The following is a 26,867-nucleotide window of genomic DNA, read 5'->3' as shown; positions in this document are numbered from 1 at the left end:
AAGGCACGCAACAGTAATTCTAATTAGAAAGTGTTTTTTTAGAGCCATATTTAATGGTACATACCTTTTATGTGTGTTATTTTGAGTCATGGCCTCACTATATATCCCTGGCTGTCCAAGAACTCACTATGTAGACTAGACTGATTTCAGCTACCCTCCTGCTCTTGCCTCTTGAGTGCTATGTTTATGGGCAGGCCTAACTCTTAGGAAGCCAATTTAGATGGTTTCAAGTAAGACTAGAGATCTTTTTTCTTGGGACAGGGTCTTATTATGTATTCCTGGCTGCCTAGAACATGCTGTGTAGACCAGTCTGGTCTCAAACACGCAGTGATCCACTTGACTATGACTTCCAGGTACTAGTATTATTGGTGTGCAGCACCCTATCTGTTTCAAGACTAGAGATTGTCTAATTGAGAATGCAAAGAAAAACATGTAAAATTTAACCATATTCATAAACTATACCAATGAAGTAACAAGTCATTGAAAGATCCAAGTGATCCAACAGGTTTGAAACTTTCAGGTTAATCCAGATTTGAAAACAGTGTTGTTATATCTTCTCATTTAGGAAGAAGAGCTCTGAAAGCAACTGCCCAGTAAGCTTGGCATTAATTCCGAGCATATTCTTCCAGAACTACAGCGTACAAATAACCAAGAGTGACTATACATTAGAAAATAAGAACGACTATTCTTGTATTTTTGGTAGTGAACCTAGCCTTTAACGGCTGAGCCATCTCTCCAGCCCAAGAATGAATATTCTTTTTTTTAAAGAATGAATATTCTTATTTGTTTTAAATTGCTTGTCTGTACCATTATTCTCTTGCTTTAAATTTTTTATTAATTTTTATTTTGATATTTTACCTGCATATAAATGTGTGTACCTCTTTTATGCCTGAGATCAGGAAAGGGTATTAGATCCTCTGGAACTGGAGTTACAGATGGCTGTGAGCCACCATGAAGGTATTAGGAACCCAACCTGTGTCCTCTGCAAGAGTCACAAGGGCTTTCAGTGCCCGAGTCATCTCCAGATGCTCTGGCCGTTTTTTGAGACAGGGTCTCATGTTTTCCAGGCTGGGTGTGATCTGATCTTGATATGTAACTGATGCTGGCTTTGAACTCAATGACCCTTCTGCCTCTGCTTCCCAAGTGGTAGGATTGCAGGTTCGTACTTTCACAGTACATACCTGTCATCTTTGTAAAGGAGAGCTGAGGTGGAAAGACTGCTGGGAGAAGTGGGGATGCACAGCACCCCTGTCTCAAATAAGACCAAAAAGGAAAGAGCAAAAGGAAAACAAGAAACAAATTAGATGTAAGCCTGGTGTGGTAGCACTTTATTCTCCGAACCATTTCCCCTTGTAATTAATTTCACTTCTTGGGAGGCAGAGTCAGGGAGGTCTCTGAAATCAAGGCCAGCCCTCGGCTACTATGAGATAATTTGAATTTATCTAGTAGTTGGCTTTCAGTTGTTTTTCTTTTTATTTAGATTATATGTTTGCACACACATATGTGCTGTGGTGCACATGTGGAGGCCAGCACACAACTTACAAGAATCAGTTCTCTTCTTCCACAGTGTGGTCTTTTTTTTTTTTTTTTTTTTTTTTTTCTTTTTTCTTTTTTTTCGGAGCTGGGGACCAAACCCAGGGCCTTGCACTTCCTAGGTAAGCGCTCTAACCACTGAGCTAAATCCCCAGCCCCCACAGTGTGGTCTTAAAGATAGAACTCATCGTCAGGCTTGATGGCAAATACCCTTACTCACTGATCCATCTTGTTGGCCCTCTCCCCTATTTTGTAAAAATTTAGTAAACTGCTCTTCCAAGAGGTTCTGAGTTCAACCCAGCAACCACATGGTAGCTCACAGCCATCTGTATTGGGATCCTATGCTCTCTTCTGGTGTATCTGAAGACAGCAACAGTGTGCTCACATATATAAAATAAAATAAAAATAACCTATAAAAAAGATAAGAGTATTCCATTCAGCCAAGGAGAATGAAAAGATGTATATTTTGAACGAGAGGAATGTGATTCAGAAAAAGCTAATTTTTCTTGGTGATAGAATGTTTTCAAGGAGAGGAGGACTCGAAAAATGGAGCCAGGGCTGGGTGTGGTGGTGTACAACTTTAATCCCACCACTTCAAAGGCAGAGGCAGGTGACTCAGAGTTTGAGGCCAGCCTAGTCTACATAGTGAGTTCCAGGACAACCAGGGCTATGTAGAAAGATTCCTTATCTCAAAAAGAAAACAAAATAAAACAGAATGAAGAAAGACAAAGAAAATGTAGTGGAGAAGTGAAATTTTTTAAGGAAGTTTCTCTGGGGGGGGGTTAAAAGTCTTGCTATGACTAACCCTGACTTTCTCCTATCTTATTTAAATACACAGGTTTCCATATTTGGATCCACCTAATGAGAGACTTATTTTGGAAGCACTTAAACAGCTTTACCAGTGTGATGCTATTGACAGGTAAAAAATACAATCCAAACATAACTTTAATCTTTTTGTTTGTAGCTATGAAGCTCAAGCTGGCCTTGAATCATAATCCTCCTGCCTCAGCTTTTTTTTTTTTTTTTTTTTTTTTTTTTCTTTTTTTTTTTTTTTCGGAGCTGGGGAACCGAACCCAGGGCCTTGCACTTGCTAGGCAAGCGCTCTACCACTGAGCTAAATCCCCAACCCCCTGCCTCAGCTTTTTAAGTACTGGAATTACAGGTTTGTCCATTTTTTTTTTTTTTAACACAGGTTCTAAGTGTTTAACAGTAGAAAGCAATTTATTTCAATGTGAATGAATTGTTTTACATAAACTTAAAGTCTGTCCTTGGTCTTTGTTCACCAGTTCTTAAGCACTGTGCTGTACAGACATTTTCTTGTAGTTAAACATGGTAGTACATGGCTGTAATGTGTAAAATCAGGGCCTGGGAGCCTGAGGCTGACATTTGAATTGCTGGGAGGAAAAAAAAAATCCCTCAAACAGCCATAAAGTTCTGTAAACAGGAGAAGAAATGAAACATTTTTTTAAAAAGCCAAACTAAAGCAGTTTCCGCACTACTGTTTAATGTGTTTAATGTGGACAAGTCATTATTTGTTTGTTTTTTCTTTTTTTCTTTTTTTTTTTTTTTTTTCGGAGCTGGGGACCGAACTCAGGGCCTTGAGCATGCTAGGCAAGCGCTCTACCACTGAGCTAAATCCCCAACCCCCTGGACAAGTCATTATTAACACCACTTCAGTGCCAAGCATTATTCTAGCTGCATAAAAATGCTAAGCACACTTTATTGTCATGGGGTTTGATAATTGTTATCCCTCCGTTTCTTCAAGGACATCTCTGTTCTGTTGAATGTTTGTAGCTTTATAGTACTTCTGTCTTACTGAGTAGATTTTTGGATGTATTAGACTTCTAGGCTGGTGAGATGGCTCAGCTGGCAAAAGATGCCTACTGCTAAATTTGACAACATGAGTTTGATCACCTGGATCCATGTGATAGAAGAGGAGAACCATTTTCCTGCAAATTGTCCTCTGACTGCCCTCCCCCCCCATGTGCTGTTTCATGAGCATGCACATACAATAATTAAATAACTACACAACAAGAAAACGGGGGAGTAAGACTTTTGACAGTAGAAGAGTTCCTCTTTTTTTTTCTTTAAAAAAAAAAAAAAAAAGACAGTTTCTCTGTGTAGCCCTGGCTAGAACTTGTTCTGTAGACCAGGCTATCCTTGAACTCAGACATCCACCTGTCTGTGCCTCCTGAGTGCTAGGATCAAAGATGTGCACCAAGACTGCCTGGCCTTTCTACTGTTCTTGCCAGTGACCACAATGGTTCATTCTTTAAATTGATTTCTAGAGATGAGTTGAATTAATTAAATTATATCTTACTTGTTCTGAGTGATGAACATTATATTGTATTGTCCCAGATTTGAAAGGCCTAAAAACTTTCTCTTTCTGTTAAGGAGTGGTCATGTGACAAGATTGGGTTTATCCATGGTGGAGTTCCCTCTTCCCCCACATCTGACGTGTGCAGTGATCAGGGCTGCTTCTCTTGATTGTGAAGATTTGCTGCTTCCAATAGCAGCAATGCTATCTGTGGAAAATGTCTTCATCAGACCTGGTAAACACTTTATCTTATTTATTTTAAAAGCTCTCCTTTTTATTATGTTATTTGATCTGTTCATGTATGTGTGTGCACATGTGCACAAGTACACACACACCACAGTGCATGTATAGAAGTCAAACCAACTTGAAGGAGTTGGTACTCTTGTTCACCCTGTGGGTCCCGGAAATCAAATGAAAGCTTGGTAATTAGCTCCCTTTACCTGCTGAACTATCTAGTGGACTCCCGTAAGCAGTTTTTATTTTTCGTAAAACGTTTAATTGCTGGTTATGGTGAAACATGCCTGTAATGTGCGCTGTCTTGAGATAGAGGCAGAGGATCCTGATTTAGGGCCAGACTGGGCAGCTAATGTGACCCTGTCTCAAAGAAAACAGGACACTGTCACTCTGTGCCTTATAGACTGTTTCTTTAGAACAGTTTACATTTACAGAAAAATGAGGAGTAAGTTTAGAAAGTTCCATTCCCTCAGCCACACATTTTCCCCAGTTATTACTGTCTTTTATTTGTGAAGTATGTTATGGTTTTATCATATCTCCAGTAGCCTGTGGCTACCACTGCAGAATCATAGTGAACAGCTTTACTTGTTTAAACATTTCCTGTTCTCTATTTATTATCCCCGCATCATCTCTCTCTGGTTGTCCCTTGGTTTTCAGGTGCATATGAGAATGTACATGCCCCCCCCCACCCCACACACACACAAAATAAACCAGCTCAGATGGCATTTGATCTTATGACTGTCTTTATGGTTTTGTCATTTCCAGAATGCCTTCTATTTGTGAAAAATATGTAACATTTCAGATGAATTCTTTCACTTAGCAGTGTGTATGTATTTTTGTGACATGATGGCTCATTTCTTTTTTAATCACTATACTGTATTCCATTCTGATATATGGAATTTGTTTATCCATTTATTAAAGGGAATGGTTATATTCTCATGTTTAGGCTATTTTAAAAAAAAGCTGTAGCCAGGTGGTGGGAGCACACATCTTTAGTCCACACCTTTAGTTCCAGTACTCAGGAGGCAGAGGCAGGCAGATCTCTGAGTTCAAGGATAGCCAGGGCTATACAAAGAAACCCTGTCTCAAAAAACCAAAGTAAAAAAAAATGTTGTAATAACATCACTATCCATTTTGTTTGTTTGTTGTGGAATTTTGAAGTAGGGTCTGTCTATGTAGCCCTGGCTGTTCTGGAGCTTACTATGTAGACTAGGCTGGCCTTGAACTCACAGAGATCCACCTGTCCCTACCTCTTCCTGGTAGGCCCACTGAAACCAAAGGTGCAGGCCACCACCTCCTGGCTGTTAAGTATTTTCTTCAAATCTTTCTTAGTAGATGGAAGGTTTTGATTTAATGAAACCCAATATAACTCTTTTCTTATGTGGCTCTTGCTTCTAGTGCTTTATTAATGCAGTCATTGCTGTACCACAGACATCTGGATTTTTCTCTTAATGTTGTCACATAGTAGTTAGATGTACATTTGTTTCAACATCATTTGTTCAAAATACTGTTTCTCTTTTGAAATGCCTTTCTTCCCTTTGCCATAGATCAGTTGACTATTCTTATATATTTGGTTGTGAGCCTAGCCTTTAACTGCTGAGCCATCTCTCCAGCCCTTGTATGAACCTTCTTAAGAAGTTAGATAAGGCAATCCCTGACTTTGTTCTTCCCCTTCAGTATTGTCCTCGCTGTTCTTGGTCTCTTCCTTTCCACATGAACGGCAGAGTAGTTGAAACCCAGAAAGTGACTTGGTGGGATTGTGTGATTTGTAAGTCAAGTTAGGAAGAATTACTCTCTCAGAGTGTGGAGATTCTAACCAGGAAATGGAGTCCGGCTGTTTACTCTGGTTTCCAGTAGTTCATGGAGCCTTTTAGGGGGCTTACCGTACTGTGGCCAGGAGACAGGATAGGTAGTTATATAGTTCGTTATACTTTAACCTAGTTGTTTGGCATAGGAAATATATAACATTCCTAACCGAAAGTTAATTTCCCTTCAGGATAAAGTTAGATATAAGGCGAACCTTTGTTCTTTTGTGGTAAATTAGTAATACATTAACTTGTTTTCTTAGATTGAGAAGAACAGGCAGTTCAGCCCTTTATTCATTAAGGTTTCTGTGTCCTTGTATATTTTCCTTTCCTTATTTCTTGGTGTGTCAGTATGAGACATTTTAATATGTGTTGGCTTGGTTTTCATCTAGAGAAATAACTTCTTCCACAGGGAGCTTCAGAGTAGTTGCTATGCCTTGTCAACAGCTCATACCATAACAATAGAGTATACACCTCACTGGCCTTTCTTTTTATAGGTTATGAGTATTGGTTGAGACTAGTTTGTCACTGCCACAATTATAATGGGGGATCTATTTTTCTGTAAAAGTACTGTGTTATTGAATCAGTTTGCTGTCTACCCCAAGTAGACCTCAATTTTAACCATCAAAATTTTGATTCTTGGGCCTGCAAGATGGCCCAATAAGTAGAGGCATTTGTTGCCGAGTCTGATGTCCTGAGGTGTTCATTGTTTTTTTTTTTTTTTTTTTTTTTATATATGTATGGTATTTTGCCTACATGTATATCTGTGCACTATATGCTTGCCTGGTGCCAGGTGAGGCCAAAAGAGGATGTCAGATCCCCCTGGAACTGCTGAGAAGAACAGCTAGTTGTCTTATTGTTTTGTTTTGTTTTGTTTTGTTTTTTAATTTTTTTTTTTTTTCGGAGCTGGGGACCGAACCCAGGGCCTTGCGCTTGCTAGGCCAGCGCTCTAACCATTGAGCTAAATCCCCAACCCCCAGCTAGTTGTCTTAACTGCTAAGTCATCTCTCTGGTCCTCATGTCCTAAGTTCCTCAGAATTCAGAGCATGATGGAAGGAGAGAATTAACTCCCATAAGTTGTTCTCTGACTATCACATATATGCCTTGGCAGATGAGTATACACAACCACAAAATAAATAAATATAATAATTTTAACAAAATTGTAATTCTCATAATATGCTCAGTTGCATTTTTTCCTAGTAACATAGTGTGTACAATAAATAATGTTGATCAGTTTCTATTAGGGAGTATCAAAGCTAAAGATACTTCCAAAATTACTGGAGAGTATAAAGTAGAAGTAAAAGGTTGAGTGTTCCAACTGTCCTGCCCTATTACCCAGGTATCTGACCATGAGCCTAGCTTTCTCAGACTCCCATGTTTTTCATTTAAAAAACGAGACCCATGTGTAGTGGTGCATAACTGTAATCCTAGTATTTTAGAAATTAGCACTGGAGGAACTCAGAGTTTGATGCCATTTTGGGTTATGTAGTGACTATTTGACCATCTGTGTGCATATGTGGGCAGGGGGTGTGAGAGGAAACCTTGGTACCTTGTCTCAGGTAACCAAAAGGAAAAAACTAAACAACACTAAAACCAACAAGATAACAAGAAAACAAAACAAAACAAAAAAAACCCAAAACCCCAGGATATTGGGTTCAACTCTAATCCAACTCCAATAGGTAAGGCTAGAAAAAGATGCAGAATGGATCAAGTGATTTTTGAAGGCCTCATTTACATTTTAAAGGCATATTTTACATTATGTGAAAGGTATACATATTAGTATAAGTCAGCACATTTTGTGAAATGGATACACCCACATAACAGGAACCCCTATCCAGATAGAGAATGTGAGTTCATTTTTGGGACCCACAGAGTGGAAGGAGAAAATAAGTCCTCCACGTTATCCTCTGACCTCTGTATATCAAAATGGTATTTTTGTGCCCCACTCTCGAACATCTAAAAACATCTTTGAGATAGCATTTCTCTTTTGTAGTCCTGGAACTCCCTCTGTACACCAAACCAGCTTGGAACTCAGAGATCCACCTGCCCTTCTCAGTGCTGAAATTAAAGGTGTGAGCCACCATCACCCAGCTTTTTGTGCAGAGTGTGTGTGTGTGTGTGTGTTAAAACATTTTCAAAAGATACAGAATGGGTCTTGTTTTTCTTTGTTTTCTCTCTCTCTCTCTCTCTTTCTCTCCTTTTCTTTCGATGTGCATAGTCCTTGCTGTCCTGGAGTTCTCACTGTGTAGAACAACAAACAGGTTGGCCTTGAACTCACAAAGATCCTCAGACTCTCTCAAGTGCTGGGATTCAAGGCATACACTTTTGTTTTAGTTAGGGCTCCTAACTTGCTGTTAGTTAGGGCTCCTAACTCTTGCTGTGAAGAGACACCACGACCAAGGCAACTCTTACAAAGTACATTTAATTAGGGCTGGTTTACTCGTTCTGAGGTTCAATCCATTATCATCATGGTAGGAACATGGCTGGCATAGAGGAGCTTAGAGTTCTTGTTCCGAAACCAAACAGGAGAAGACTAGCTTCCAGGCAGCTAGGAAGAAGGTCTCAAAGCCCATCCTCAAAGTGACACACTTCCTCCATCAATGCCTTAACTACTCCAACAAGCCCGCACCTTGTTGTCACCCCTTGGGCCAAGTGTGTGCAGACCACCACAACCACTATGTCTGGTGATAAGGAATGTTTTTAATCACTAGTACTACAGTGGTTCTCACTTTAGCTTAACTTAAAAAAAAAAACCAAAAACTTGGGAAAGAAATTGTGTTTTTGATCAAGTTTGTCATTAAGAAACAAGGTGGGTGTAGTACCTTTAATCTCGGCACTAGGGAGGCAGAGGCAGGCGTAGTACTGAGTTTGAGGCCAGCCTGCTCTATATAGTGATCTAAAAACCAGTCAAATGTTACCTCAAAGTAAACATGAGAGGGCGGCGTGAACTAGCTTGTGCATGCCCTCTGCCACATTTGGTACTTGCAGAATCTTTTGCATTTTACACATTATATTATATATTTATGTTCACTTTGGCTATTTGATGGCTAACGATGAGGTTTTTTGGTTTTGACACATGGTCTGGACCTCTCAAACTCAGAGAAATTTGTTTGCCTCTCCAATGCTAGGATTAAAGGCATGAACTCTCACGCCTGGAGAATAATGGGTTTTTTTCATGTGTTTATTTAGTAGATTAATTAAGAGATTAGACAGGGTCTCACCATGTAGCCCTAGCTGGCCCAAAACGTTCTGTGTAGACCAGACTGTCCTTATACTCAGAGATCCACCTGCCTTTTCCTCCCAAGTGCTGGAATTAGAGGTATGTGCTACCACACCTGGCCTTGGTTTTTGCTTTCCCTTTGACTCTGTATTTGTATCTTTACCTTTGTGTGTGTGCAGGTGTGTTTGGGTGTGGATGCCGGAGGACAACTTCAGGTGCCGTTCTTCAACATTCTTCAAGCATTTTTTTTTTCCTGAGATAAGATTTCTTCCCGGGTGTGGTGGTGCATGCTTTTAATCCCAGCACTGGGGAAGGCAGAGGCAGGTAGATCTCTGTAAAGTCTACAACAGACTGGGCTATGTAGAAAGACCTTGCATAAAAAAAAAAAATTTTTTTTTTTCTTACTGGCCTGCAACTTGCCAAGGCCAAGTAAACCGGGCTGGACTAGCCAGTTAACCTCAAAAACCCACCTGTCTCGCTGCCACTGCAAGTAGAGACCAGCGCATTTGATTTAAATTTTTCTTTAGTTAGTTATTTTCATTATATAGGTCCTAGAGATCAAACTCAGGTGCTCATGCTTGACAATATCAAGAGCTAGTATCACTGAGCTAGCTTCCCAGTAGTTTTGTTTGTTTGTTTGTTGAGACATGGTCTGTGCATCCCCAGGGGATCCAGCAGAATAAAATAATCTGATAAAGTGTTGGATGGGGAATTTGGCCAGAGAGCATGTCAGTCTTAAAATGAATTCAGGAGAAATAGGATCAAAGTAAATAAAAGGTAAATCTCGAAAACGATGTTGAGCAAAAGCACTTAAACTCATCAAGTACATATTATGTGATCACATTCATGTAAAGGTTAGGAACAAGCCTGGTGAGATGGGCCAGTGGGTAACAGTATGGACCACTAAGATAGGCAACCTGAATGTCACTGTTGGGACCCATATGATGGAAGGAGAAAATTGGTTATTGCAAGTCATCTTCTAACCTCCATAGCGCATGCTATGGCATGCTCTCACACACAAAATAAACAGACGGTTTTTGTTTTTTGTTTTTTGTTTTTTTTCTGAGGGTTTTACTGTGTAGCCCTGGCCTAAAACTCACTCTAAAGACTGGGTTGGCCTTGAACTCAGAGATCTGCTTGCTTCTGCCCATTAAGCTCTGGGAGTAAAGGTATTCACTTTCGTGGCAAAAAAGCATGTTTTTAAAGGTTAGAAACAGTGGTAGAGCACTTGCCTAGGAAGCGCAAGGCCCTGGGTTCAGTCCCCAGCTCCAAAAAAAAAGAACCAAAAAAAAAAAAAAAATGTTAGAAACAGGAATGACCCATCTGTGGAGTTAGAGGTTAGGTATGGTTGCCCTTCTGGGTGAAGTGTTAGAAGGTTATTAGGGTTCTCTAATGCTGGTATTTGTTGATCTGTTTGAGTGCACTATTACACTATGCTTATGACTACCCCCAGGGGGATACATTAACAGCGTGAGTAGTTTTCCTTTACTTGTTATACGTTACTGTATTTATATAGGACTGTTTATATGTAGGTCCTGTTTAATTACCCAGTATTCTGAGTTCCATATATGTTGACTGGTTAAATTGTGTATATTCTTTATTCATTTAGGCAGTGCTTGATCACTCTCTGTATGTGTATGTTATATTCATTTGCCATGGCATTGTATATGGAAATAAGAAGACAAAACTGTATAGGCAGTTCTCTCCTCCTACCTTTACATGGATTGAACTCAGGTCATCAGGCTTGTGAGGCAAGCACTGTTACCTGTTGAGCCATCCCGCTGACCCTTGACTGGTTTGATCCTTGAGAACCATATAGTGGAAGGAGAAAAGTGGAAAAAGTTGGAAGAACACAAACTTAATACAGATGTTCTTGATTTACAGTGAGGTACATATTGATTCAATTCATCCAAAATTAAAAACATCCAAAGTCAAATATGCATTAAAAACACTAACCTACAAAAAGCTGCATGGTGTACTATGTCTTTGTTTTTATCTTATCCTTATGATTGTATGGCTGACAGGAAGCAGAGGCTCCTTATGCTACTAGTATTGGGAGGGACTGTTGTGCGGAATGTTGAGAAAGGATGAAAATAGAGAGTCGGAGGCACTGCTTGGACGGGATGTAAAGTGTATACTGCTTTACACCATTATTCAGTTAGAGTAGTCTAAGTTGGGACCATCTGTAATAGTGATCAGCTTTGAAGACTGTTCATGTGACAAACTGTACACATGGAACTTTTACCTTATATTCTTTTAACTGTCGGCTACTCTTAGGTTTTTTTTGAGAAGAGTTAATTCCAAAGAAAAAAGTAAATTTCAGATACTATTTTAAAGACCATTGATTGAGAGAAGTAGTGTTTACTGTCATAAATCTCTAGCATGTGTTTAAAAGAAAAATAGGGGTTGGTGATTTAGCTCAGCGATAGATTGCTTGCTAGGGTTTGGTCCCCAGCTCTGAAAAAAAGAAAAAAGAAAAGAAAAATAGCTATGTGTGGTGGTACACTTCTGTAATCCCAGTACTTGGGAAGCAGAGGCAAAAGAATTTTAATGGCACACTATGTTCCAGTGGGCTCCATGCCAAATTCCAGGTCAGTCTGAGCTGTGTAGGGAGATGGTCTATCTTGTAAAACAGCGCCAAGGTGATAATCTTGGTGGGGAACGACTGATGAGATTTAAGGAGAAACAGAACTTAGGAAGAGCTGATTTACTTCTGTCTCAGAGTGAGGCAGACGTTGTTGAACACGGTGAGAGACAGCACAGTGATGTGGGGACTTGATTCAACATGGAGCTAAACTAAATGTGACTTCTAGTTGATCCAGAGTATCAGAAGGAAGCAGAACAGAAACATCGGGAATTGGCAGCAAAAGCTGGAGGATTTAATGACTTTGCAACTTTAGCCGTCATTTTTGAACAGTGCAAATCAAGGTATGTGAGCTTGTCCTTTGTACTGGAAAATGTCACTTTGATCTGCAGCGTCCTTACATACTCAGGATGTATGAGCTTAGTCATTCAGGCTCAATGTTGGTTTTCCCTTTTCCCTCAAATCCTGAAAATGAATTTCACAGAGTTTTGTTTTCATGTAGATACTTAGATTAAATGATGGTTAGATATTTGTTAATTCATATATGTAAAAAAAAAATCTCTTTACACATTTTTTTTTTATTTAGCCAGAGGACCTGATGTTAATTCTTTGTCAAATTTTCTTCTCTTGATTTAAAAAGACTTATTTTAGGCATAGGAATGTTTTGCTTGCTTGTGCTTGTGTATCACTGGCATACGTGGTGCCCATGGAAACAGAAAAAGGCCTTGGATCCCCTAGAACTAGAGTTACAGATGGTTGTGAGCCAGTATGTGGGTGCTGGGAATTGAACCCAGGCAGGTTTTGTGAAATACCCGCTCTAGTCGGCTACTTCCCTGCATGCCACACTGTACAGCCATCTCTCTGACCTGGTGACTCCTCCAAGAGGTACAGAAATGTGTGGAAATAATGAAAATATTTTTAGATCGTTGTACTGAAGAATAGTTGACACACACTAAACTTCACATAGGCTGGTGAGAAGAGCAAGAAATACTCCTAAGGGATGAGCTGTCTCTCAGCCCCGATGTTAACTTTTTGTCACATTTTCTAAAATGCTTCTTCAGTGCTTGTCCGGATCTCGTCTTTTGCTTACAGGTTTCTTTTGTTGTTGTGGCCTGCCTGCCTTTTTGAGATGGTCTTTTGTAGCCTAGGCTGGCGCAGCCTGCTGTGTAGTAGCGGATGCCTTGCACCCCTGGTTTCTTCTGCCTTTACCTCCCAGCTGTTGATTACAAGCACCCCAGCCCTGAGTCACCACACCCGACTGGTTTCCATTTCTCATAGAGGCAATGAGGATGTTTTTGTCTGATTTAGAGAAGGTGTTTTGAAGGCAGCAGTGTTTTTGTGTTGCAGTGGAGCTCCAGCTTCGTGGTGCCAAAAGCACTGGATTCACTGGCGGTGCTTATTTTCTGCGTTCCGTGTGGAAGCTCAACTTCGGGAACTGATCAGGAAACTCAAACAGGTGACTGCTGTGGCTTCTGTTGTCTGTTTTCTCCTCTACCACTGTAGGTCTGTGGTCTGTATATGTCAACTGAAATTTCAGTGCAGTAAATTTATATTTGTGCCACCCGCTCTAGTCGGCTACTTTCCCTGCATGCTACACTGTACAGTCATCTCTCTGACCTGGTGAATCCTCCAAGAGGTACAGAAATGTGTGTGAAATAACCAAAGTGTTCTTTAATTGACACACACTAAACTTCATATAGGCTGATAAGGTGACTCAGCAGGTAAGGGTGCAAGCCACCAAATCTAATGACCCAAGTCTAACCTTGGGAGCTCACAGGTTGGAAGGAAAGAATCAACTCCCAAAAGTTTTCCTATGACCTCCACACATAGGCTTTGGCATGAGCATGCCTACTCACCAGGTAAATGTAAAAAATACTTTAAAACATTTTTTAAAAAGTGTATAGTTCTCTGAGTCTTGATATCTATATATACTTGTTAAGTCATTACTACGATCAAGACAATAGGGCTGGCCTGATGCATACCTTTAAACTCAGCATCCTTGAGGCAGAGGCAGGTGGATGGATCTCTGTTAGTTGAGGGGAGCCTAGTCTATGTAATAAGTTTCCAGGCTAGCCAGGGCTAAATAAGGAGAGCCTATCTAAAAAGGAAAAAGAAGAAAGGTTAATAGTGCTGGAGAGACTGCACAGTGGTTGGATCACATCCTGCTCTTTTTTCTTTTTCTTTTTTTCTTTTCTTTTCTTTTTTTTTCAGAGCTGGGGACCGAACCCAGGGCCTTGCACTTGCTAGGCAAGCGCTCTACCACTGAGCTAATCCCCAACCCCACACATCCTGCTCTTGAAGAGGATGAGAGTTCATTTCCCAATACCCACACCAGGTGCATCATGACTGCCTGTAATTACAGCCCCCAAGAATTGGATGCCTCTGGTTTCCATCCTGTATTCATCTATATATTCTCATACATACACATTTACATATTCTAAAATGATAATATGTACACCTCCCAAGGTTCCATGCTATTCTATGTGCATTTTCTGAGGGAGCAGTCTCGGTGCGACTGTGCAGCACTGGCCAGCCTAGAACTCAACGTATATCTCAGGGCCAAACAATTAGCAATCTGCTTGCCTCTGCCTCCGAAATGCTGGGATTAAAGGTGACCCTCTTGTAGGTGCTCCATCCCAAACCAGTTCTTGGAAGGTATTCACAGTACCATTCTCTGCCCGTAAGTCACCAAGCTGTGATCTTGTTATTTATTTGTGCAGGTACTTTCTGCAGATCTCTCATATTTTTTGTTTTTGAACATCTCGCCTGAACTTACTCTTTCCTGTAAATTCTAGTCAGTCTCTTGACTCTGTTTCCTTAGTAAGTTCTCTGGGTTCCATTTGGATTTTTTTCTTATGCCATAGTCAGAACTCTTTCTTAAGACTAGGGTGGAGCTGTCTGATACATATTATTTGGTACATTATTATTTTATATATACTGTTTGCCTTTTGACTGTTTTGGGTGCAATGCTAAATGTAATCCTTCTCATAACATTTCCCAGAAGTCTTTGGAAATATGAACTTTGAAAGAAAGATTAAATCAAATTGTACTTGAGCTTTATCATTGAATACATACTCTTTCTACAGCAAAGTGATTTCCCAAGAGAGACTTTTGAAGGCCCTAAACATGAAGTACTACGAAGATGTCTTTGTGCAGGCTACTTCAAAAATGTTGCTCGAAGGTAAGTTACACGCTGGAGAGAGTTCGTAGACACTCCTGTACTTAACTGCAGTGCTGAACAGCCTAAAGCTTGAAGATGTGAGATAGACTCTGTGATGATGATGACGACAATTATAGGAACTCTTTTCATAATTGCCATCTGCACACAGGGCACTACAGCGGTTCAGATTGGGGCCCTGGAAACCAGCGGGGGTAAGAGGAGAGTGCATGCGGGCGGATGTGTCGGCACCTGAACAAATGACAAGGGTTTTGTAATTTGGTAGCCTCAGATGGAGTGTAGGAGCCAGACAGACAGACGGCATCCCGGGGAGGGTCAGCGTGGGTGTGCAGTGTCAGGCTCAATCATAAGGGGGAGAGAGGCAAGAGACTATTGTAAGGAAAGCAGTAATATTGGTAATGGGACATGCATTACATACCTGAAGGATGAGTCACTTAAGTAAATACGGTAAGGACAATGGTGAAGGTCGTTGGAAATACTCAAAGATCGTAGGCCTGGTGGTTTATGCCTGGTGTCCTAACAGTATCACCTGGAAGAGACTGGGAACAGTAAACCACCATTTAGGTCAAAAGAGCCTGAGCAGGTGCTCCAGCAGGAGGACACGGAAAGTAAAGGCGGTTCTGCTTCTAAATGGAGTCTTCTTGCTTTGAAAGATGTTGTTAGGCCATTGCTGATACTTCAGGGGTCTCAAAATTTGATGTTAGTAATGAGTCAGTGTCAGTTTTCCGGTTCGATGGTTTACCACAGCTACAAAGATGAGTGGTTATGGGTGCGATAACGGGTTGGAACCTTACTTCCAGTTGTCAGTCCTTCCAATAACAGTCTTTTTTTTTTTTTTTTTTTTTTTGCTTTGTATTTGTCCTTTACTTTTAATTTTCTGTAAATTTAGTTTATTTTAGAATGAGATGCAGGTTGAGAGAGATACCATTGTCTTAAGTAAAGTGGATAGCTATAGAGGAAGATGCCCTGAATTGATCTCTGGCCTTCCTATTTGCATGCCTATGCACACATACAAAACAATCCAAGAAATGTGAGATGTGCTAGCATCTCTTATGCTTAAATTACATTAGCATAAAAATATAATTGTTGGGGGCTGGAGAGATGGCTCAGTGGTTAAAAACATTGACTGCTCTTCCAGAGTTCCTGAGTGCAAATCCCAGTGACCACGTGGTGGCTTACAACCATCTGTAATGAGATCTGTTGCCCACTTCTGGTGTGTCTGAAGACAGCTACAGTGTACTCATATATAAAATAAATAAATCTTTAAAAATATATATTATTATTGGATTGGTAAAATGGCTTAGGGTAAAAATGCTTGCCTGAAAACCTGATGATCTCAGGTTGAACCATGGAACTGAAATAAAGGTAGAAAGAGAATTGACTCCAAAGTTGTCTCTGGTTTCCACATATGACAAGGCATGCACCATGCCCCACCACCCACATTAATATATATATTTTAAATGTATGAAGTGTAAACCCACTGGTTAATCTCTTATAACAATTTTCTTTCTTTAGAATTGTGATGAAAAGAGATGTTTTTACCATATGGATAGATACTCATTAGGAGAAATAGAAATTGAGGATGATAAGTGTTTAAACCAGTTCTTGTGACATTATTACCTAAAGTGATTCCTCTTTCCTAGGTAAACTTCTGCTCATTTTAGTCAAAAAAAAAAAAAAAAAAAAGCAGTTGCCTTATTGCTTTACTATTTTGATCTTTAGCATTTGTTTTTTTTCTGTTTATAGATCTGTTGGCAGAACATTTTGTACAATGGATGGGCGTGGAAGTCCAGTTCATATTCATCCTTCCTCAGCAGTAAGTTCTTGTATATTTGGTTGGTTGGTTGGTTGGTTTGAGAGAGGGTCTCTGTTGCTGAGGCTGTACTAAAGCTTCTCTCTCCTCTGCCTCCCAAGTGGTGAGATTACAGACTTAAACCTTCGCCTTGTAACTAACTCTTTCCTGGTTTTGTTTTTTGTTTTGTTTTCTCTTGCACTTTACATTCTCAGCCCTTAAAAAGTACTCTCTTTAAATAAAAGGTTTTGTGGGTGTGTGGAGAGGCATACACTTGTGAAGGCCAAGAGAGTAACTTGTAGGAGTCAGTTTTTCCCTTCCACTACTGGGTTCTGGGCCCTGAACTCTGCTCAGTTGAGCCATCTTGGCAGCTCTAATGTATCTTATTTTTAATGACAGATAGGCATTTATAAGAGTAGAATACTAACATACCAGCATCTTCTAGTTTTCACTCTGAAATTTCTATATATGTAGAGCTTAAAGGTATCGGTTAGCATATGACTTCTGTTTTATGGAAGAAAATAGGAATTCAGAGAGTTTCAGGTTATTTTTTGTTATTTTGGAGACAGGCTCTCTGTATGTAGTCCTTAGCTGTCCTTATTTTCTTGCTCTTATTTAGAATGGGGCTGATTATTACTAGTAATTATTCTTAATTTTTTATATAGCTTCATGAACAGGAAACGAAACTTGAATGGATAATTTTTCATGAAGTATTAGTTACCACCAAAGTCTATGCAAGAATTGTGTGTCCAATCCGTTATGAATGGGTGAGAGACTTACTACCCAAGTTGCATGAACTTAATGCACATGATCTGAGCAGTGTGGCTAGACGTGAAATGAGAGACGATGCAAGAAGAAAATGGACAAATAAGGAAAATGTGAAACAGCTAAAGGGTGAGTGAATCACAGTTCTACTCTGTTTTTCTAAGAAGGGTTTTATGTTGTAGACCAGAATGGCCTCAAAGGTCTGGCGATCCTTCTGCCTCACCATCCTCAATACTGGGATTATAGGTATTCTCTTACCTGTGAAGCTGTCTTTTTTCCAGTGGGTTTTTTTCCCCACTTTGGACAGTGTTTCTCTGTGTACCCCTGGCTGTTCTAGAACTCATTCTCTAGACCAGGCTGGGCTTGAAGTCAAAGATGTTTGACTTCTAGGTGCTGGGATTAAAGGTGTACACCACCACTGCCTGGCTCCCTTTTTGTTTTCCTTTTTCCCAGTTTTACTTATTTTTGTTTTATCAAATTTTGTGACTTACTGCTTCAGAACTTCCATTTTTCCAGCAGATTTTCTGAATCGTTAGGGCTATAGATGGAAGATGTATAAAAAGTTGTAATAATGAATTACAACATAAAACATAATTAGCTTATATACACCAAAAGACTTTTTGAGACAGAATGATGATTCGTATTATATTTATTTATTATTTCCCTGGGAAATAGACGGTAGAAAGTATTGCCCAAGAAGTCACAGAAGGGTTTTCTGTTGAGACAAAGCTTCACCATGTAACTTTTGCTGACTGGACAGTTGCTATGTAGACCCAGCTGGCCTTGAACTCACTGAGATCTACCTACAGCTGATTCCCAAGTGCTGCCACCAAGTGCATGACCCACCATGCCTGGCTCATCAAAAGGTTTTCAAATATGGTAATTACTAGGTGTTTTATTGCAACGTTAAAACACTGTCCTAGGTTGGGGATTTAGCTCAGTGGTAGAGCGCTTGCCTAGCAACCGCAAGGCCCTGGGTTCGGTCCCCAGCTCCGAAAAAAAGAAAAAAAAAAACCAAAACACTGTCCTATATGCTTGAATTTCAGTTTTTTTCTGACTGGTTAGCCTTCATGAACCTTTTTATTATTATTCATTTACATCTATTTTTATTTGTGTGTATAAGTTCAGGCAGAGGATGATCTATGGGAGTTAGCTTTCTCCTTTCACATAGGTCCTCATGATCAAATTTAAGTTGTCAGGATCAGTAGCAAGTGCCTTTACCTGCTGGCTCATGTCCTTTTGTTACTGTACTGGTTGTCCTAGGGCCTTGTTCATGTGAAATGTGCATTGTACCACTGAGCTCAGCATCCCCACCTGTGTGCTTTTTCAACCAGATTTCTGGTTAGACAACATTTAATTTCCTTGTTGATCTTTTTTCTGTAAGAAAAAAATATTTGTATGTATATGATATGTGTATTCCTGTGTGACCATGCACATGTGAAGGTCAGAAGACATCCTCAGTTAACTGGTGCTTGCTTGAGTCATGGTCTCTGGTTGCCACTGTGTACTCCGGGCTAGCTGGCTCTGGAGCTCCGAGTTATTTTCCTGTCTCCATCTCCGATCTTGCTATACAAGTGCATGCTACTGAACCATCTCCTCAGTCCTTTTTCTTAACATTGAAAATAAGGTATATTTATACTATTTTCAGATGGAATATCAAAAGAAGTTTTAAAGAAAATGCAAAGAAGAAATGATGACAAATCCATATCAGATGCGCGGGCTCGTTTCCTTGAGAGAAAGCAACAGAGAATCCAGGACCACAGTGACACATTAAAGGAAACAGGCTAAGCAGTGGATTGTCCAATTCAGGAAGCAGGAAAGCAGCCAGGAAATGTGCTTCTGTTTTGCCAGTTATTTCAGACAGTACTATCAAAAGGAAGTGGTCAGCAGCTGTTCATAGCCTGTGAGCCGAAAGCAAATAAATCACGTCTCGTCAATACTAACAAATGACATTTTGAAAGAAAAGATTGGGTTGCATAGTCATAGTACATGAAACCAATGAAAGATGATACAATATTTTCCTCACTTCTGTTTTGCTGGCCTTAACTGGTATCAAACAGTGTCACGAGATATTTTCAAAGAACACTGAATTGTATTTAATCAGCGTGTATTCCATTTGCATTGAAGCATTAAAGATTATTTTCCTTAAATCTCTTTAAGGCCTTCTTATTGCTATTAGAATAGTGTTGTATCAGGTATGTGAGCATTTCCTTCAGAAGGCTGAACGTACACAAGAGGTTTTTACTCAGCAATACTTAGATGTCTAACAGTTTAATTGCTCCAGAGCTTTATAGATATTTAAAGACTCAATTAGTAAATAAAATTGCCTATGGCAGGACTCTTTCTTAAATTAATCCTAATCCTTAAATTGATTTTTTTGGGATTATACAAATTCCTTTTTATATAAAAGTATATTGTTTAAAACAGTAGCTATAGCCATTAACCAAAGGACAGATGTGTGTGTATATAAATACATCTGTGTGCGCATGCATGTGTGTTTGTGTGTGTATCATATGTATCATACACATACATACATACACATTCACACATAAAGTTCTTTTTAACTGTTCCTACATACTTGTGTATCAGCTCATGTATGTAGGTGTGACAGCAATTTCAAGCAGCCCCTCCACCTGGCTTACTCTATTGACTGCAGCTGCTTGGGCAGGACCATTTAAACACCTATTATGTTAATCCTGGGATGAGATTTTCAAAGCAGCCACACTTCACTAATGTTTGAAATGAAAACCTTGAGGCTAATATTATACTCAGGCCACACTCAGCACTTGCCTACTCTTGTTTACTGCCTTGTATTGTGGTTATGTGTGTATATGTTTGTCTTTCTCATTAGATTATACGCTCCTTGTGGGCAGGGTCTATGTCTTTTTCACCTTTGTACCATTCATGGCACCTAGCATAGTGCTTTGCACATAGTAGTCACTCAGTGTTTGTTAAATAAAGCTATTAGTGTCATTAAAACTCTATAGACAGTATGTGGATTTTTGTTTTCAGTTTTTGCTTTTATTTCCTTTTACGTAGCCCTAGTTGGCCTGGCATTACTGTATAGTAATATACAGGCTGACCTCAAACTCAGGGTTATCTTCCTGTTTTTCTCTGCCTCTCAAGTACTTGTGCCACTATACTTGGCAGGGTTTTATATGTTTAGTATAAAAATTAAGCCTAATTTATTTTGTTAGGTAATTATATCCTTTAGTATCAAAAACGTTTTTTAAGTTCAGTAGTTAGACACTTGGAGCCTTTCTGAAAAATTGGTGATAGCCCAAATCTTGCTTTTCCTTGAAGGTAAGTAGTGATAATTTTTTTTAATGTTTGCAGTATTGTGAATCTGTTTTTAAAAAATCATTTAGGCCTTCTAGTTTTTCTTTTCAGGTGTATTTTATCAGTGTGTTTTATCCTTAGAAATATAAAGATGTGGGTGGATTCTTCAAATGAAAGCTGTTTTATAATTTTTTTGTTTAGATTTATTTTTATCTTATATGTATGGGTGTGAATTTGTCTGCATGTATGTCTGTGTACCACATGTGTACCTGGCACTGCTGGAGACCAGAAGCAGGGACTTGAACCCCCCACCTGGATTTACAGTTCCAGCCATGCAAGTGCAGGTGTCAATCAAACCAGGGTCCTCAGAAAGAACAGCTAGTGCTTTTACCTGCTGAGCCATCTCTCCAGATCCTGAAAGCTCTTTTAGATCATAAAATATTAACCACTACATTCTACATCTTTGTCCAAATTTGAATTTCATCACTTGTTTCAATAATCTCTTTTACTTTTTTAAGCAGAATGAAAGTAGATTATAGAGGAATTCCCAGGAGAGAGGAAAGGTTCTTAAGGGAGGACTATGCCTAATATTTTTTTTTTTGTTGTTGTTTGTTTGTTTGTTTTGAGCCAGAGTCCCTCTCTGTAGCCCTGGCTGTCCTGAGTAGTTATTTTATATGGTATTAGTTTGGCTTTCTCTCTTTTCTCAGACCGTATGTGCATGCTCACCAGCGCATGAGTAGGCCAGGGGTAGGCATCAGGTGTTACCATCAGATACTTTTCACCCCATTGTTTTGAGACAGTATATCTCACTGAACCTAGAGTGCTTATCAACTGGCTAGAATGGCTGGCCAGCAGGCTCCAGGAATCATCCTGTCTATACCTCCCAGTGCAGGGATTACAGGTACAAGTGTGCTGAGGATCTGAACCCAGGTCCTCATGATTGCACATCAGTCTACCCAGCCCCACAATTAGACAATTTTTACTTGAATATTACATAAACTACTAAAATCTTTCCTCGGTTATCACAGCTGAACGTATACGTATTTGCCCTCATTAGTCATACTAATCTTTTTTAGATGGTTTTAAAGGAAAATTTCTTCAACATACTTCTTTTATAATTCCAAAGTATTTTGGGGCTGGAAAGATGGCTGTTCAGGTAAAGGCACTTGACATACAAGCCTAGTAGAGCCTGAGATTGATTCCCTGAACCCATGTAACTGAAAGAGACAACCAATGCCAAGATCCTATCCTCTGACCTCCGTCTTTGTGCCATGGCACACAAGGCCACACAAACACATCATGCCTTCACACATATAGTGATAAGCATTTCCAATTTAAAAAGTCATTTGAAGGGAAGATACTTTAGGATTATTAAAATATCACATCACAAAACAAGGATCTATGTAAATTGTTGATTCTTAACCTAAGTCAGCTTTATGGGTGTAATTTTGCTTGTTTATTTGGAAACACTGTCTTGTTTATAGCCTGGACTGGCCTAAAGTTATTATTCTACTTCTGTTTTCCAAAATGCTGGGATTACAGACAAAAACAGACCTGTTTTTATGTGGTGCTGGGGACTGAACCCAGGGCCTCATACATGCAGTTATTTTACCAACTGAGTTATAGCTCTAATTCCAGGTACTTTTAAATTCTTATTCTGCATATTTATCTGTTGGTATCATAAGGAAAAACATTCTTTGAAGAAGGAATTTCCAATAAATGTGGGAGTTCTAGGAACAACGTGTACTAACACAGAAAGCTCCAGGGACACTCATATACATGTAATTAAAGTCTTTGGGCTTGAGAGATGCCTTAGGGGTTATGCGGACTTGCTGTTCTAGAGAAGCAGAACTCAGCTCTTAGAATCCATTGTCTTTTCTTGGCCTTCATGGTTCTGCATCACATGCACATATCCAAGCAAACAGACACATCTCTACACATGTGGTGACCCCTGCCTTTAATACCAGCACTGGGCAGGCAGAGGCAGGCAGAGGCAGGCAGAGGCAGGCAGAGGCAGGCAGAGGCAGGCAGAGGCAGGCAGAGGCAGGCAGAGGCAGGCAGATCTGTGTTTGAGGGTGACCTGGTTTATATATAGTTGTTGCAGGCCACACAGGTTTACACAGATCTACACCCCTCAAAACCCAAAAACCTTTGGGGTATTTGAGAAGGGTAACAAACATTTGTTATATATGTAGGAAAGTATGATCTGAAAAGCCTAAAATCACAGATCATAGAAACCTGTGGATTGGGAACTATGGAACATATAGAGTAATTAGAAAGGAATGACATTACAGCTTTGACATAATTGTGAGAATATTAATAAAATCCTCTCAATTTCCATTAAGAGGATTATTACGGAAATGCATGATCTAGTTAAGCCATGAAGGTGAACAGAGGTTGAGAATTAAGGTAGTGGTCTTAGAGGGGTCTGTTCTGGAAAGAATGGAAAGTTGTCTTCAAATTGCCAAATTAGTCATCTCATTAAAAAGAATGAACCTTAATTAAATGCTGTTTCTTTTTGCAAGAAAAGATCTTAATGAGATTTCAGTTTTCATCCCCTGTGCTCCTGTTTGTATGTAGCATGTGTGTGCTACAGAATGCATGTGGAGATCAGAAGGACTCCTAGTGGGATTCGGTTCTCTCCTTCCAGTGTGTGGTTACCAGAGATGGGACTCAGGTGATCAGGCTTGGGAGCAGGCACCAGCAGCCACTAAGCCACCCCCCTGGCCCTACCAAATTTAAATTGCAATCTTCAGTCTCCTATAGATTTTCAAAGTAATCCTTATTACTTGTTTACTGTTCTATAAGTGAGAGAAGGTAAATGAGTTTTAAGCTGGGTTATCAAATAATAGGATTTAAATGAAACAAAAATTACAGAAAAGGAACCAGTTAAGCACTGGGAAAGACTTTGAATGTACTAAGAGAGGCTTTAAAAGAGGTTTTACAGTTTTAAGCATGCATCTGGGGTAAACAGCATGTCAACTAATAGTTTGAGTACCACTCATTTCAGGGTCTCTCAGACTCAAGTTCATTATGTAGCTGAAGGTGACCTGGAATTCCTGATTCTGCCTGCACTCTCCATATTTTACTACTACGCTGTTTTTATGTGGTGCTGGATATTGAAGCCAAGGCTTCATGTGTGCTTGGTAAGTACTCTACCAACTGAGCTACATATCCTCAGCCTGAATGCCCTTCTAACAGAAAACTTTTGAAGTCTGCTGAGATTTTCCTTTGAGGCAGGTAGTACTTAGAGTCCACCATTGTGTGCCAGTGTGCTCCTTCAGTTAATTCCCTTTGAAGAAATAATACATATTTTTAATCTTCCCTTAATAATGAGGTTCATCTAGAGGTTGAATTAGATAATTAAAATTACAAAGACTTTATAAGAGCTGTTTTTGTCAGATTAGTTTTTATTTAAAGCTTTATATTTGTGTGGCTAGTGGACCTAAAAGAGAACCTTTCATGACTCTTGGTATTATTTTTTAAGATGTATTTATTATATATGAGTATTGTATTATATATGAGCTGTCTTCAGACACACCAGAAGAGGGCATCAGATCTTATTACAGATGGTTGTGAGCCATCATGTGGTTGCTGGGAATTGAACTCAGGACCTCTGGAAGAGCAACTGGTGCTTTTAACCAGTGAGCCATCTCTCCAGCCCGGCTCTTGGTATTATTAACAGGGCTGACTCAGAAAAAAAATGTCATCATTAAGTTTAAGGCAGGTTTCTATATTTGTTAACTGTGATAAAACACCATGACCCAACACAATTTTAAAAAGGCAGAGTTTATTATGACTTATAGTTTCAGAGGCATAAAAGTGGCAGGCATGGCAGCAGCATGAAGCCACGAAATCAAACTTTGAATAGCAAGCCTGAAGCAAAATGAACCAGAATTGGGGTTAAGCTATATGCTCTCAATGCCTGCCCCAAGTGATAATGCTTCTTCCAGAAAGAATGTGCCTCCTAAGCTTTCCCAAACGGCACCACCAACTAGGGACCACATATCCAAATGCATAAGCCTATGCGTTATGTATTTATTTAAAGTATTACAGCTTATATCATGAATTTTTTAAAATCATTGCAGTATCACAGAAGGAACAGAAGCTTTATAGTTGTATTATTGGACAATGTAAAAGTTAATTACTTAGAACATGAGCAACCAGGAAAAGCCAATCATCAGGTATATAACATTTTCACAAGTTTTTTTATCCCCCTGTGTAGCCCTGGCTATCCTGGAACTTGCTTGTAGACCAGGCTGGCCTCAAACTCTCAGAGTTTTGCCAGCCTCAGCCTCCCAAGTGCTGGAATCAAAGGAGTGTGCCACCATGAGTTTTGACAGGATAATTGGTTTTATTTTAAATTATTTTATTTATATGAGTACACTGAAGCTATCTTCAGACACACCAGAAGAGGGCATTGGATCCCGTTACAGATGGTTGTGAGCCACCATGTGTTTGCTGGGAATTGAACTCCAGTCCTCTGGAAGAACAGCCAGTGCTCTTAACCACTGAGCCATCTCTCCAGCCCTTGTCTTATTTTTTAAAAACGTCTTGCTGTGCATTTGTAGATATCCTGGAACTTGCTATTTAGACCAGGCTAGCCTCTTAAGTCACATTAATTCTCCTGTCTCTGCCTCCCAAGTGTGAGAATGTGGGTCTGTGGTAGAGCACTTGCCTAATAGATGATGCTCCCAAGTTTTCTTTTTCTTGTGCTCCAGGATTGGTACATATAGAGATGAGGTGACAATGTTTATTAGAGTATTATATAAAACTTCACAGTGGGGGTTGGGGATTTAGCTTAGTGGTAGAGCACTTGCCTAGCAAGCGCAAGGCCCTGGGTTTGGTCCCCAGCTCCGAAAAAAAGAAAAAAAAGAAAAAAAAACAAAACAAAACTTCACAGTGGTGACCATAAGACCTTTTAAGATTCAGAATTGCTTTCCTGTACCAATTTTCTGAACTTTAAAAATTATGTTTATGTGCAGAGAGTGTTGGATCCCTGAAGCTGGAGTTCCAGGTGATTATGAGCTGCCCAATTCGGGTTCTGGAAACTGAACTCTGATCCTCTGAGAGGATTCTTAACTGGAAGCCCCTACCATATTAGTTTTTTTTTTTAAAAGCCTTTCAAAAAGAATTTAACATCTGTGTTATTTGACTTTACAGATGCTGAAAAATATTTAAAGGCATAAACTAGGTTATAATTGCTTAAAACTTTATTACTGATTTAAAAGAAACTTTACTAAGTTTCAATCCTTAACTAGTCTTCCCTTAGGTAGAGAAAATTTACTACAAGGCATATACACTTGTTACTGAGAACTGTTTGAGTGTGTCAAAACTGATTGCTGAAGGAACGTTTGTGGGTCATAAGTTTGCTTTGACCTGGAGACAGTAATAACACTAGAACAAGAAAAAGACAGTTCTACATATGTAGAACTGGGTGAAGGAGCTAGGAAGATTACTTAGAAGGTAAAATGCTTGGTATGTAAGCATGGAAACTGAGTTTGATCCTCACTCATTAGTTTTAAAAGATTTTTTTTGTAAACCTGCACACGGAGGTATGTGCTTATAATCCTGTGCAAAATGAGGTGGACAGTTCCTAAGGATCATCTGAGGTTTCCTTCTGGCCTCCATGTACACGTGTGTGCATACACAGATTTAAGAAATGTGGGAGGGAAAGCCATGTAACAAATCATCCCCACGTCTTACTCTCATTGCCTTTTCATTAAGCAGAAGCTCTCAAGCTTTTGTGACCTGTTACTGGGGGAAAGGATGATTATCACTCACTGATCATCAGATCCATCATGAATCTACTGTATCTAAAGATTATATTTATGTATATGAGCATAGCCATTGTCTTCAGGCACCCCAGAGGAAGACATCAGATCCCATTACAGATGGTTGTGAGCCACCATGTGGTTGCTGGGAATTGAACTCAGGACCTCTGGAAGAGCAGTCAGTGCTCTTAACCGCTGAGCCATCTCTCCAGCAGCCGAATCTACTATATTTAAACCGATGTTTTAAGATGACTTTTTGGGGTGAGCTGTTTTAAGAACAGGGGTCTTATTCTGTAATCCAGGCTGATCTGGGACCTATTGTGTAGTTTAGGCTGGTTTCAAACTCAAGGCTGATCTTCCTCTTGACTTAGCCTTCCAAGTTCTGG

General features: G+C 39.6%; 1 protein-coding gene across 1 annotated transcript in view; it reads left to right on the top strand.

The window, feature by feature from the left end:
* Dhx40 (DEAH-box helicase 40) overlaps positions 1-19,582 on the top strand; it is a 36,926-nt gene extending 17,344 nt beyond the window's left edge. Inside the window, exons 11-18 of the mRNA NM_001005873.1 lie at positions 2,372-2,452; positions 3,928-4,085; positions 11,923-12,037; positions 13,041-13,149; positions 14,780-14,874; positions 16,618-16,687; positions 17,329-17,557; positions 19,077-19,582. Coding sequence (NP_001005873.1) covers positions 2,372-2,452; positions 3,928-4,085; positions 11,923-12,037; positions 13,041-13,149; positions 14,780-14,874; positions 16,618-16,687; positions 17,329-17,557; positions 19,077-19,216 — 997 coding nt within the window. The 3' untranslated portion in view covers positions 19,217-19,582. The remainder of the gene's footprint in view (positions 1-2,371; positions 2,453-3,927; positions 4,086-11,922; positions 12,038-13,040; positions 13,150-14,779; positions 14,875-16,617; positions 16,688-17,328; positions 17,558-19,076) is intronic.
* Positions 19,583-26,867: the final 7,285 nt, after the last annotated feature.

This window comes from Rattus norvegicus, chromosome 10 (assembly GCF_036323735.1).
Source record: "Rattus norvegicus strain BN/NHsdMcwi chromosome 10, GRCr8, whole genome shotgun sequence".
NCBI classification, from domain to species: domain Eukaryota; kingdom Metazoa; phylum Chordata; class Mammalia; order Rodentia; family Muridae; genus Rattus; species Rattus norvegicus.
Note: the sequence above shows the minus strand (reverse complement) of the source record. Positions and strands in the feature narration are given on the sequence as shown.